The sequence below is a fragment of the Rhinolophus sinicus genome, chromosome 18 (assembly GCF_057876585.1).
Source record: "Rhinolophus sinicus isolate RSI-liver-muscle chromosome 18, RSI-T2T, whole genome shotgun sequence".
Taxonomy (NCBI): domain Eukaryota; kingdom Metazoa; phylum Chordata; class Mammalia; order Chiroptera; family Rhinolophidae; genus Rhinolophus; species Rhinolophus sinicus.
In genome coordinates, this window is record NC_142518.1 from 45775403 (window position 1) to 45791019 (window position 15617).

The window sequence follows — 15617 nt, forward strand, 5'->3', positions numbered from 1 at the left end:
AGGAGACATATCCAAAAAGATATTGCTAAGACCAATTTCAAAGGGTTTGGTGCCTGTGTTTTCTTCTAGGAGTTTTATGGTTTCAGATATTACATTTAAGTCTTTGATCCACTTTAAACTTATTTTTGTATATGGTATAAATGATCCAGTTTCATTTTTTACATGTACCAGTCCAGTTTTCACTGCTTTTGAAGACACTGTCATTTCCCCATTGTCTATTCTTAACTCTTTTTTATAGATTAATTGACCATGTAAAATTAATAAACAAATCTGTTGTATTCCTATATGCTAATAACCAACAATCATAAGGACAAATTAACAAAATAACCCCATTTACAACTGCATCACAAAAGAATAAAATACCTAGGAATAAATTTAACAAACAAGGAGAAAGACCTATACTCAGAAAACTATAAGACACTGAAAAACAAATTGAAGAGGAGGATGTGAGGGCGATCTGGCTGCGACATCTGTCACATCATGGATTGCCAGGGCTGATTTGGCTGATCTGGCCGGCCAGGTGGGTGCCCTTTCCTCCCTCACCACTCCATTCGTGTCCATCCCGAAGCTGTGTGCTGGGTCAAAGAGAACGGCCTTCCCCAATGGAGGAGAGGGCCATTCTTTGGTCAAGGGTATATGAGTAGCTCCCCTGCTAGATCTTCCAAACAAGCTCTCAAGAAATTGAAGAGGACACAAATAAATTGAAGGCTATATACCGAGCTCATGGATTGGAAGGATTAATATCACTAAAATGTCCATAGTTTCAAAGCAATATACAGATTCAATGCAATCCCTATCAAAACACCAATGGCACTGTCCTTAGTACTAGAACAAATCATTGTAAAATTTATATGGAACCACAAAAGACCCCGAATAGCCAAAGCAACCTTGAGAAGGAACAACAAAGCTGGAGGTATCATATTCCCTGATTTCAAACTATATTACAAAGCTACAATAATCAAAACACTACAATACTGGCAAAAAACACAGAAACTTATCAATGCAACAGAATGGAGAATGCAGAAACAAACCCTCGCTTATACAGTCAATTAATCTGACTTGAGTTTTAAAAGCCGTAATCACAGACTGTAGTACAGAGGGATCCTAGACTAAGTAGTACCCCGAGAACGCTAGCAGAAACAACTGTTAATCCTTTTTGGAGTACCCAATTTTTATCCTACACCTTAAAGAAATCCCATATATAATACTACAAGGAACATTAGGAACTTGTGGCCAAAAATTGCTTAAACACAGAGAAACAATGTGGTATGCTTGAAAACTAACAGAAATGCGACAGAGGTGAAGAGACATATGAGGTCTGACAACTAAGTTACAGAACAAGCCACCGTGTGCTTACATTGGCAGCACTGTACAAACAGATTGGTAGTTTTCATAACCTTGGTATATCAGTGTCTCACAACTGTTCTTGTCGACACGTGGCGATGTCTTGCTGAGTGGCATTCATTGTTGTTGTGTTTTTCTGTACTGTCGTGAGATGTCTAAACTTGAATTAGAGCAATAAACAAACATTAAATTTCGTGTTAAAAGAGTGGAAGGGAAATAAGGGACATTTTAGTCCAAGTTTATGGGGATAATGTCATGAAGAAAAAGGCAGTGTACAAATGGATTAGAAGTTTTTCTGACGGGAGAGAATGTATCACTGATGAAGAGGTCAGAGCGGCCAGTAACGAGCAGATCTGATGAAAACACTGCAAAATTTCATTGAACCATGCATCAAAATCATCGGCTGACAGTGAGAAGTGCAGCAGACAAAGTAAACGTCCATAGAAAAACAGGACAATCAACTGAAAATCGTGGTATGAGAAAGGTGTGTGCAAAAATGGTCCCAAAGGAACTCACCGAACAAAAGCAAAGGCGAGTCAAAGATTGCCAAGAACTTTGGGAGAGGCAAGACAATGTTATGTGCTGTGTTATCACTGGGGATGAAACATGGGTGAACAAATATGACCCTGAAACAAAGTGACAAAGTGCACAATGGAAGTCAGCCAATTTTCCACAACCAGAAAAGTTCCGTCAGTCCAAATCAATAGTCAAAACAATGTTGTTAACCTTTTTTGATATCAGAGTGATTATTCATTATGAATTTATACCAACTAAACAAACAGTTAACCAATTTTAGTATTTGGAAGTGCTAAAAAGGCTGCATGAAAAAGTTAAACGAAAACGACCTAAACTTTTGGACAGTTCATGGCTCTTGCATCACGACAATGCACCAGCTCACACGGCACTGTCTGGGAGGGAGTTTTTAGCCAGTAAACAAATACCTGTATTAGAACACCTTCCCTACTCACCTGATCTGGCCCCCAATGACTTCTTTCTTTACCTGAAGACAAAGGAAATATTGAAAGGAAGACATTTTGATGACATTCGGGACATCAAGAGTAATATGACGACAGCTCTGATGGCTGTTCCAGAAAAAGTTCCAAAATTGCTCTGAAGGGTGGACTAGGCGCTGGCATCGGTGCATAGCTTCCCAAGGGGAGTACTTTGAAGGTGACCATAGTGATATTCAGCAATGAAGTATGTAGCCCTTTTTCTGGGATGAGTTCGCAAACTTAATTTTCAAACCTCATATAAGGATTTCAGAAAGTGGATGATTACACAGACAATAACTATTTACTAAGTTTAAAGAAATGTTAAAGACAATCTTTAAGATACATGCAAGATACAGGAAATCATAAAGAATGAACAGCTGGCTGGAAAATAACTGAACAAAACTGTAGATAAAAGAAGTAAGCCACTTACATTTATATAATGGAGCATTACTCGGCCATAAAGAAGAATAAAATCTTACCATTTGCAGCGATATAGATGGACCTAGAGAACATTATGCTAAGTGAAATAAGTCAGACGAAGAAAGACAAATACCATATAATCTCACTTATACGTGGAATCTAAAGAATAGAATAAATGAACAAACTAATCAGAAACAGTCTCAGAGATATAGAGAAAAACTGAGGGTTGCTAGATGGGAGGGGGGTGGGGATGAGCGAGAAGGTGAAGGGATTAGAAAGCATAAATTGGTAACCACAAGATTGCCACGGGGATAGGAAAGACCGTTTGGGGAATATAATGAATAATGTTGTAAAGATTTTGTAGTGTATCCGATGGATACTTGCCTTATTAGGGAGACCACGTCATAGACAGTGTAGATGCCTGACCACTGCGCTGTATACCTGAAGCTGACGATGAATAATAATGAATGTCAAACTATTATTTAACATATATATATATGGTCACAGGAGGTGAAGTACAATGTAGGGAATAGAGTCAATGGAATTGTAATAGCTATATACAATGTCAGAGAGGTAGCAGATTGGGGGACAGAGGTTATCACTTTGTGAGGGGTGTAAATGTCTAACTATTACATTGTTTTGTCACCTAAAACTGAAAAAAAAAGTAAGCCACTGAGTTTTATTCCTAACTTTTATTGAGATATAATCCACATCACACAATTTACTGTTTAGAGCAGGGGTGTCCAAACTTTTTTCAACGTTTTTCACCAAGGGCCATATGCAGTAAAATACACAAACAGCCAGGCCACTCACTCGAGGTGAATTACGTATTGCCTCACCTGGTTTATTTAAGTAGACTAAATATATTTTTGGAATTTGCTGCAGGCCAATTAACAATGGATCATGGGCCACAGTTGGCCCGTGGGCTGCAGTTTGGACACCCCTGGTTTAGAGTATACAATTCAGTGGCTTTTAGTATATTCATAGAGTTGTATATAACCATGACCAAAATCTAGTTATGAAACCATTTTATCACCCCCAAAAGAAACCCTGCACCCCTAAGCCATCATCCCCCAATTTCCTTATTCCTCCTAAAGTCTTAGGAAACTAGTGATGTACTTTCTCTGTATAAATTTGTCTACTCTGGATACTTCATATATATGGAATCATATAACATGTAGTCATTTGTGACTGGCTTCTTTAACGTAGCACATGTTTTCTAGGTTGATCCATATTGTAGCATGTATCAGCAATTCTTTCCTTTTGATTGAAGAATAATATTCTACATGTATATACTACATTTGTTTACCCATTCACCAGTTGAACATATGGGTTCTTTCTAGGTCTTGCTCATCATGAATAATACTGCCATGAACATTGGTGTACAAATCTTTGTGTGAAAGCATGTTTTCATTTCTATTGGGTATATACCTAGGAGTATAACTACTAGATCATATGGTATCTCTATATTTAACCATTCAAGAAACTGTCAAATTGTGTTCCACATCAGTTACACCGTTTGACATTCTAAAGTAGCAGCACACAAGGGTTCCAATTCCTCTGCATCCTCACCACTTCTTATTTTCTATTTTTGGTATTATAGCCATCCTAGTGAGTGATGAAGTGTTATCTTGTTGTAGATTTGACTTCCATTCCCCTGATGGCCAGTGATGTTGAGCATCATTTAGAGCAGTGGTTCTGAAGTTGAAGGTACATCAAAAGCACCTGGAGGGTACGGCATATAAAAATGTGTATACTTGTGCCCTATTCCATATCCACTGAATCATTCTATAAAGGGTGGTACATGGACACATGCATTTTTTGAGAGATAAAAGCATATTACTGCTCTCCATTTACAAGACTAGAATTCAGTGGCATTAGGTATAATTACAATGTTGTACAACCACCACTATTCGTCATTTCTAAAACTTTTTCATCATCCAAAATGGAAAGAGAAACTCTGTACCTATTAAAAATAATTATGCATTCCCTCCTCTCCCAGCCCGTGGAACCTCCATTCTACCTTCCACCTCTATGAATCTGACTACTCTAAGTGGTTTTATACAGTATTTGTCTTTTCTGTCTGGCTTATCCACTTAGCATGATGTCTTTAGGATTCATTCATGTTGTAACGTGTCAGATTTTCCTTTCTTTTAAAGACTGAATATTTTATTGCATGTATGTATACCATATTTTGTTCATCTTTGAGGTCTGACAATTAAAATTGTTGGCAAACTCATCCTAGAAAAAGTGCAACATACCTCACTGTTGAATATCACTGCGGTCACCTTTGAAGTACACCCCTTGGGAAGCTATGCACCGATGCCAGTGCCTAGTCCACCCTTCACAGCAATTTTGGAACTCATTTTCTGGAATGGCCATCAGAACTGTCATCGTATTACTCTTGATGTCCTGAATGTCATCAAAATGTCTTCCTTTCAATATTTCCTTTATCTTCAGGTAAAGAAAGAAGTCATTGGGGGCCAGATCAGGTGAGTAGGGAGGGTGTTCCAATACAGTTATTTGTTTACTGGCTAAAAACTCCCTCCCAGACAGTGCCGTGTGAGCTGGTGCATTGTCGTGATGCAAGAGCCATGAATTACTGGCAAAAAATTCAGGTTGTCTAACTTTTACATGCAGCCTTTTCAGCACTTCGAAATAGTAAATTTGGTTAACTGTCCAGTTGGTACAAATTCATAATGAATAATCCCTGATATCAAAAAAAGTTAGAAGCATCGTTGCAATAAGTTTGCGAACTTAATTGTCAGACCTCATATTCATCCATTGATAGACACTTAAGATTTCTCTTACCTTTTTAGCTATTATGAATAATGCTGTTATATAAACATGAGTGTGCATGTATCTGTTTGAGTTCCTGCTTTCAATTATTTGGAATACATACCTAGAAGTGGAATTGCTGTAGCATATGGCAATTCTACATTTAACTATTTGAAAAACTCCCATACTGCTTTTTCCAAAACAGCTGCACCATTTTACATTCCCAAAAGCAATGAATGTACCAGCGTTCTCTTTCTCCACATCCATACCAACACTTGTTTTCCCTTTTTTGTATTTTTTTAACAGTAGCCATCCTATCAGGTGTGAAGTGCATCTCATGGTTTTGCTTTGTATTTTCCTAATAACTAGTGATGATTTACAGCATCTTTTCATGTGCTTATTGGCCATTCGTATATATTCTCTGGAGAAATATTTACTGAATTTCTTTCCCTGTTTTATCATTGGATTGTTTGGGTGTTTTTTTGTTAAGTTGTAGGAGTTCTTTATATATTCTGGATATTAATCACTTATCAGATATACGATTTGCAAATATTTTCTCCCATTCTGTACGTTGTCATTTGATGTGCTTCACTTTTGCATGCCTTAAAATAGTGTATGGATTTGAATATTGATTTAAACTTAAAATCAGGCTAATGTTTACTTAGTAAAAATTAAGTGTCTGCACTTTTAAAACCTAAAGTGGTTACTGAAGGCAGAGGCTTACATGTAAATATAAACTTCTGCTACCTGAGGGTAAAAGGTAATATGCAGGAATATATTGGAAAAGGGAACAAAGAAAAATTAAAATCATTTTAACTTTCTTGAAATTCATTAAAAGCCAGTGTCTTGTGATGTTAATTCTGCAAATATTAAATACCGTGTTTCCCCGAAAATAAGACTGGTTCTTATATTAAGGTTTGCTCCAAAAGACGCATTAGGGCTTATGTTCAGGGGATGTCATCCTGAAAATTCGTGCCAGGGCTTATTTTCTAGTTAGGTCTTATTTTCGGGGAAACACGGTGTATTACAAATGATCACCACTAAAGTTAACATCAAACAATTGCTAGTATTAAAAGCAAAATTTATTAGCTTCAGGTGTACAAAGCAACATAATAGACATTTACACCCCTCACAGTGATAACCTCCCTCTCCCAAGCTACTACCCCTCTGACATCTTATACAGTTGTTACAATTGACTATCTTCCTTATGCTATACTCCACCTTCCGTGAATAAATATGAATATATATATACACACATATATATATGACATACACTATTATTCTAAATCAGCTTCAGTGTACAGCACATTGGTTATGCATCTACACTGTATACCCTGCATTGAATGGAACCATTATATTATAATTATCATAAAGGAGCATAGGTTGCATCATGTTATGGTAATTTATCCTAAATTAAAACCTTTCAGAGTCCTTTTATTTTGGAATATCCTGTAAACAATCAAACCACCAGGACATGATTGTACAACAGTAAAGTATTTTCTTGCATAAAAAAAGCAAAATTTAAGTGAACTTCATAAAACTAAGTAGAATCAAAAAATAGTCAAATATAGAAACAAAGGCATTTTTGGAATATCTAACAGATAAAAATACCAAACATTTCACATACAAGTGAAATAGGTCGGTGACATTTTTGGAGAAACACTGTGACAGTTTGTAGTAAGAATCAATATAGAGTAGACTTTAGGCTTTTTATGGAAGTTTTCTAAAAGGAGCTATTAACTGAGGGTGCTCTACTTTAAGGAAACAAACAATGTCACATTTAATATGAGGAAAACCCAGACCTTTTCATTACTGAAATATTCAGGGCACCAAATTGTATATTGGCAATTACATGTTTCAGAGTTTTGAAATTTTGGCAATTAATACTTTAGATATTTATCCCTATCAATTAACGTCACAAAGACGCAGACCACCTTCTTAAATATTGCATTGCTTTCAAAAGAGTACATTTTAACTTCTATAAATGAGCTATTAACATTTTGCTATTGGTTATTAAATACAACTGATTCTCTAATATTTGAAAACACTGTTAATATTTGAAAACACTGTAACTAGCACTTTCTCTAAAACAATTTGAAATGGAAAAAACATTAAATTAATGACAAATTCAGTATCCTGTATTACTCAGAAATCAATGAAAGATAGGTCTGAACATCACTCTTTTTCTTAAACTACATACAGTAATTCTCTCATTATCATGAATACATTTGATTACTTAATTCTGTCTGCAATTATCATTCAAAACAGAATGGTATAAAAAAAATCTTACAGCCTCTGATATACAAATGAAAATGTGTGCCTTATTGGAAGTGATTTTCTTCCAAAAGTCAATAAGAAAATTCTGTTCTCATAATATAGCAAAAAAGCACTTCTATAGAATACTAAAATTCAAATCCTGTTTGCCTGAAAGCAGAACAATTCTTGTGGACCACTATCATTATTCTACTTTATAAAATGTACAGCTGTTACGAAGAGCATCACTGTAACTATTGATATATGCATCACTGTAACATTTTAATATGTGTGTGTACTTACACTGTCCATTATTTTTTGATCAGTTATTGCATCCACAATGGCTGAAGGGCACCCTCTAATCTATATCACCTGAATAAACCTGACACATCACTTGGAAAAAGATACTGGAATAAAGTGACCAACAAGTAAGAAATCTCACTCCAGGACAAACAGAAACCAGGTTATGTTCTGTGAACAGTGACTACCTCAGGCACACAGTGACAGACACACACAGACACAAGCTTATTGGTGATAAAACAATACCTATTCATTGTATTTTTTAAAGCCCACAGAAAAGAATAAGGAATAAACTAAAAGTCCATCATAATGAAACCACCCAGGAAACAATTTTTGTTAACATTTTTATGTATTTTAGGTATTTATATGTATTTTTACTGTAACAGTGGGAACATAATATATGTCCTGCCTTGTATTTTGCCTCTTCCTTTCCTTCAACCTTTGTCAATTTGATAACTGAGAAATAATTTCATAGATTTCATTTACATGCCTTTTATTATTAATGTGGTTGAATGTTGCTTTAATGATACACAAATTTTATATATCTTCTTTTATGGATTTATTCATATTCATAACTTTTCTTAAATAAAAGCTCTTTGCATATAAAGGGCATTATTCATACATGCTGTGTATGGTTTTTCACCGGTTTATTCCTTAATTGTATTTTGACAATATTAGTGCTTTTTTAATTAGAAATATTTTGTGCATTTACAAAATAAGCATTACCTATGTAGTCAAATGCAAAATTGAAAAAGAACAACTACATGGTAAAATTACCAATACAGCATTCTACAGAAAAAGAATGTCTTTAGAGAGAAGATCAAAACAAGAAACTAAGTGTATTTGTTACCTGTTAAGTGATCTAAGTAGTACTGATAGAGCTTGCACTGAATAGGAGTCATTCTCACAGCTAACACATACTCATGTTTTGGAGGCAAGAACTTTGTTAATGCTGTATAATCTTTCCTCTGTAATTAACAAGAAAGAGAATGAAAATTAGTTAATTGAAACATATGACGGGAATTAACTGCTCTAAGAATCATCATTCCTTACAGCTAAAACATACACATAAATAAATAGGTATCAAACAAAAGAAAACATTTTCTTAAAACATATTTACCCTCTTTAATCACACTATGATTTCCTATATGATTGTAGTTAATGTATTTCATATGACTACACAATATGATGCACTGGCAAAAAGACACTGCAATATAAGTTTTAAATTGAAGTGGTCATATTACCAAGTGAGCAATATAGGTTTTCAAATGGTTATCCTCTAGATATAAAAAAAGAAAATTAAAAAAAGGCCGGGAAGGGATGTAGTATGTAGTGCTAGCAAAAATACTTGCTTTAATCATACAGTAAAACAGATGAATCAAAGTCAGACGCAGTTTGGGTCGTCCTTTGTGTAAGATGTGCCAATATGCCAGAGGATAACACATAACTCCAGCGGGAATCTTTGCCCAATTGGGAAAACAAGCCATGTATATATAAGCACTCTTGAAACCATTTAATTATAGGAACTGGAAAGAAAGAACACTAATATGCAAGATACAAATGACTACCTAAATCAGAAAAATGCTACCTACGTAGTAGCAGCAATACAGAACCACAGTATTTGCTGGTACCTGTGGCCAACCTGAACAAACAGAATGACTGCCTTTTATGATGGTAGTAAACACAGGCAGAAGAATAGCCTATCTCATTTGTTACAACATCTTTGTGGCTACCATTAATATTGGAAGAAATAGTGTGAATCTTGAGATCTATTAACTGCTGGCTCAGTCTCCACATACTTACCTACTCACTGAAGAGCCACATGTAAACAACACTACTAGACCATTCAGGTTTTTGTATGTACTTGACAATAATTAAACTGTTTCATCAGGATTACATTAAAAATGGCACCTCTCATAATTCATAATTGCCTTTCCTACATCCATTTCAAATAAGCAAAGTTTAGAATACTATAGATTTAGGGTGAGCACAGGAATTTCTTAATCATAATAGCTGTGTTCCTTTTACATATTCCCTATCTTAAGGATGAGGAATCTAAATATTAACATATTAAAACATGAAGCCATACACTTGGCAAATGAAATAATCAATTATGTTCTAAACTTCTCAACGGAACTCTTTTTAAAGTCAATAAACTTTTGAAGACTATGGAAGGAGATTTAACTGTAACACTACATACTAAAAAGGGGGTGAAGAAAACACAAAATGAAGTCTAAATTCACAAAACATTTTGGGATTGCAATATAATCAAGTAACACTATATTACTATGGAATGAATTTGTACCTGAACACATCCAGCTAGCATCTCATAGAGAATGTGAGCACGTTTTTTCATCACTCTGACATCTACCATGGTAGAATCTGCACACTGACCATTTTGGATTGGATTTATGAATCGATTCCTGAACTCCTTAATGGATCCAAGCAAATTTTCCTTGATAAAGTTAACCATGCAATGATCTAAGAGAGAAGACATGAGTTCATTAACAACAATAATGTCAAACAGGACTCAGGAAATTTCTCTGATAAAATGCTCATGTCAAAAATGCGAGTCATGGAAGAATCAGAATTTAGCTACAAAGAAAGAACACCAAACTGAGTGTAGACTAAACACTGGTTATAAGTCTGACCTAGAAGTGGATTACTTCAACCTGATGATAAATTCAAATAACGACCTCTAAATTCTAGACATGAATGTTTAAAAAAATCCTAAGAACATTTTACTCTAACTCACTATTATTTACAATGTATATGAAATATAAAACAAGTATTCTATAATTCTAACCATAACTTTAAGGTCAGCAACGGTATCTTGTGGGGAAAAAACACAGATTCCAAATCAAAATAATAAAATCAGGTAGTAAGTTACTATATCAAATTTTATATTTACTGATTTAGTTTCAGAAGTCTTTAACAGAGTTATCAGTTACTCTATACAAACAGGACCACAATGTGAAATAGCTTAAGTGGGGTAACAGAATAAGGGGAAACTGGAACAGATAAAAACAAAGATAAAATATAGGCTAAAGTGAAATAATAACCAGAATTACAAACAATGAAATAGAAAAGTTAAGTTACTATAAATACATTAAATGAATGGAAATAACATAAAAACGACAAAAAGCTACTACAACTGATTACAATAGGAAATTTCAATCTGTTATTTGCTGAATGACTCACGTTGCCTCCTTAGTGTCATCACACACATATTGAAACGAGGGAAATTCACAAGTCACTTCATAGAGTTCACATCCTCCGCCTCAGCAAACTCTATCCTGACATGGATTCAACACAGCTTTCCTGTCATCTTCACCTTCCTGAAATGTTCACACTTGGCATCTCTTTTCAATTTCCTATCAGTACCTCCCTCCCTAAACTGGATACACAGATAATGCCAAAAAATACATACACATTTTAAGAAAGGAAAAAAAAAACTGTCTTAAAATTATAATACTCAATATATACTGATAACAAAAGATGAATACAAGTCAGGTGTATACATTTTTTGGCACCCTCGGTATTTTCTTAAAGTATCTCTAAGTAATCACAAATCCATTTGTTCTTTCAAAGTAATCAATTAAGACTTATGATATTTTTACATATATTTTAAATTCTATATTTATGTTTGAACACTCACAGTGGAACACCTCTTGACTAGTTTACCATTCATACATACAGAGCACTCCACTTGAAATGTAAGATATTCTTTCACAATAGACTAAGATGGACATATGTGTGTAGATCATGGTCAGTGACTATACTAAACAGAAGAAAGGCAAATGGCAAAGTGGCAAAGCTAATATTCTACAGCACAATTGCGATGTTAACTCACACTCGATTAGGTTATTTTGAAGTGGTGTTCCTGTTAATATAATCCTCCTCCTTGATCGTATAGAATTCATAGCTTTTGAAACGGCAGATGCTTCATTTTTTAAAATATGGCCTTCATCACAAACAACAAAGTCAGGCCCTATCAAAACGAATAGAAAAACAACATTTAATTAATATATAACAAATATGAAACTGTAATTTATTTAAGTATATGAAGTTAATCCTTTTACAATGCTGCTCATGCGGGAAGATGAAAAAACATCCTTATAAGAACAGTCATATTTGATCTGCAGCTGTATTGAGTTACTGTGGCAAAACTAGTGTTAATTACACCCCAAAAGTAGAGTATTAAAAGTACTACTACAGATGGTACTCAAAAATAGGCAAGAATAAAAATGATCACATGGCTGAAAAGATTCCCCCAACAGATTAGAGGTATTTGAAAAAACAAGTATCTTTTATGAATGAAAAACAGTATCTAAAGAAGTATTCAGCACCAGTGTATAAAGTTGAAACTATCACGTAAGACTAACAATTTACATAAATATCAAATTTCAAAAGTTACATTTTAAAAAAATAATATATAATCTAAAGATCCATCAATGTTGTTACAAATGGTACTATTTCATCTTTTCTTATGGCAGAAGAGTATTCCATTGTGTATATATACCACATGTTCTTTATCCAATCATCTAGCGAAGGACACTTTGGTTGTTTCTATGTCTTGGCCACTATAAATAAAGCTGCAATGAACATCAAAGCACATATGTCTTTATGGATAAATGTTTTCAGATTTTCTGGGTAGATACCCAGGAGAGGGATTGCTGGGTCATATGGTAATTCTATTCTTAATTTATTGAAGAACCTCCACACTGCCTTCCATAGTAGCTGTACCAATCTGCATTCCCACCAATAGTATATGAGGGTTCCTTTCTCTCCACAGCCTCTCCAACACTTGTTATTATTTGTCTTGTTGATGCTAGCCACTCTAACAGGTGTGAGGTGGTATCTCATTGTTTTATTTCCATTTCTCTGATGATTAGTGATGTTGAGCAATTTTTCATATGTCTATTGGCCATTTGTATGTCCTCTCTGGAGAAACGTCTTTTCAGGTTCTCTGCCCATTTTTTAATAGGGCTATTTTTTGTCGTTGTTGTTGTTGAGTTGTATGAGTTCCTTGTATATTTTGGATATTCGCCCCTTATCGGAGGCGTTATTTGCAAAAGTCTCCCATTTGGTTGGTTGCCTCTTTATTTTGTCGATGGTTTCTTTTGCTGTGTGCATGGATGGATCTCAAGATTATTATGCTAAGCAAAACAAGTCGTCAGACAGAAAAAGTCGAGAACCATATGATTTCACTGGTATGTGGTATATAAAACTGAAAACAACAAAAGAACAAGACAAACAAATGAAGAAACAAAAACTCATAGAAACAGACAACAGTTTAGTGGTTACCAGAGGGTAAGGGAGGAGGGGGGTGGCTGATGAGGGTAAAAGGGATAAAATATATGGTGATGGAAAGAGAACTGACTCTGGGTGGTGAACACACAATGTAATATATAGATGATGTATTACAGAATTGTACACCTGAAATCAATGTAACTTTACTAACGATTTTCACCCCAATAAACTTTAATTTAAAAACAAGAAAAAAAAGAAAGAATATGTAAATCACAATAGGCCATGCAGTATTTCCCATTTAACTTATGCCAAATAACTAACATTATTTGGCTGGGGTAGGGGGGAACATTATTTGACTGGGGTAGGGGGGAACTAACCAATGAAAACAACTACAGTGGTATGAGGGATGGGGAGAACGCTTCCCAAGGTATAAAAAAAAAAGCTCACAGCTGAGTGACTCTCATGAAAGAAATGCATAGGCTTATTTTATTAATATAACACATGTATTGTTTGCTAAAGTATCCCACATGCAAAATTTGCTTGCTGGTTAACATACACACATATCACTTAAATATTGATTTCAACAACAGTTGTCCAATTAGCTCCCATCTGGTTAGGAATTAGAGAAAATTCATCTTCTACGTGATTATAAAAGTTAACTGCTTCAGTATAATTAGACAATACAATTGTTATTCAATATTCAGATGGGGTTACATAAATAATAAAATGTAATTTTCAAATTACTTAATATATTTCTAAAAGCTAAACTCTACAGCTAGCTTTGTATTAAAAGACTGCATATTATTTTGAATCCTAAAAAGTTTTCTAAAGAGAAAAAAATACCTTCACACAAGTGATTTAAATGATTTCCACCACCTAATATTTAGTGTTCATGAGGGTTTGCTGAAACAGGTACTAGGTATTCTCATATGCTTTGTGGGAGTCTAAATTAGTCTCAATCCGTTAAAACGTAAAATGTATGCACTGGAAATTTATCCTAAAGATATACTTTCACAAGTACTCTAGGATATATATCTTCTGAAGCATTGTTATGGTAGGAAAAAAAAGCTTGCCAAAAGAAGTTAATAAAATTATATAATGGAATGTTGCAGAACTAAAATTAATGATGTAGATCTCTATGTATTAAACTTGAAAAAATATGTCAAATATATTACTAAGTAGAAAGGAATAAGTTGCAGCAGTATCTATATTATGATCCCATTTGTATTTAACAACTAACTCAAAAAGGGTGGTGATTTTACCTATGTATACATGTATGTGATGTAGTGAAGTAAAGAATAAATCCTGCCCAAAACAGATTTGGCTCTTACCTCCAGCTCTTGGGAGGTAATCTCTAACCTTTGGAATGTCCCACCTAATAATTTCTTTGTTTACTTGAATGGCTTGGGACACACCAGAGAGTCTATGCTAACAATATAATTTATGGGACAGGGGTCAGAGTAGCACCCTTTGGTGATATGGCATCTTTTCAACATCTGGAGGGGCTGGAGACTAAGCTCACTCACATGGGTGGTCAACTATGTCTATGTGATTCAGCCCAAACTCAAGACACAAAGTCTCAGATGAGCATGCTTAGCTGGCAATATTCCATGCATATTGTCACACATCATTTCTGGGAGAATTGTTGTCTAAATGATTCCACTGAGAGATTGGTCTTGGAACTCCCCTTGGCCCTGCCCTATGTGCCTTTTCCTGCTGCTGATTTTAATTTGTATCCTTTTACTGTAATAAAGCATAACCATGAGTATAACAGTTTTTCTAAGTTCTGTGAGTCCTAGTGAATTACTGAACCTGAGGGTAACTTTGGGAACCTCCAAACATTGCAATATAAAACACATGCTAAGGAAAAAAATCTGATTAAGAAAACATGCAGAGGATCTGAATAGACATTTTTACAAAGAAGACGTACAAATGGCCAACAGGAAAAGGTCCTCAACATCACTAATCATCAGAGAAATGCAAATCAAAACCACAATGACATATCACCTCACACCTGTCACAACGGCTATTATCAAAAACACAAGAGATAACTAGTGTTGGTGAGGATGTGGAGAGAAGGGAACCCTTGTGCACTGTCGGTTCAAATGTGAATTGGTGCAGCCATTATGGAAAACAGTATGGAGGTTCCTCGGAAAATTAAAAATAGATCTACCGTAAGGTCCAGCAATTGCACTGCTGGGTATATATCCAAAGGAAACAAAACCATTATGTCAAAGAAATAGCTCTACTCTCATGTTCATTGCAGTATTATTTACA

General features: G+C 34.8%; 1 protein-coding gene across 14 annotated transcripts in view; it reads right to left on the minus strand.

Annotated features, from left to right (window-relative positions):
• ATRX (ATRX chromatin remodeler) overlaps positions 1 to 15617 on the minus strand; it is a 251334-nt gene that overhangs the window by 89923 nt on the left and 145794 nt on the right. For all 14 annotated transcript variants that reach the window (XM_019716363.3, XM_074323977.2, XM_074323981.2 and 11 more), the window contains 3 exons: positions 11941 to 12078; positions 10393 to 10568; positions 8938 to 9055 (listed from right to left, as the gene is read on the minus strand). In XM_019716363.3, coding sequence (XP_019571922.2) covers positions 8938 to 9055; positions 10393 to 10568; positions 11941 to 12078 — 432 coding nt within the window. The remainder of the gene's footprint in view (positions 1 to 8937; positions 9056 to 10392; positions 10569 to 11940; positions 12079 to 15617) is intronic.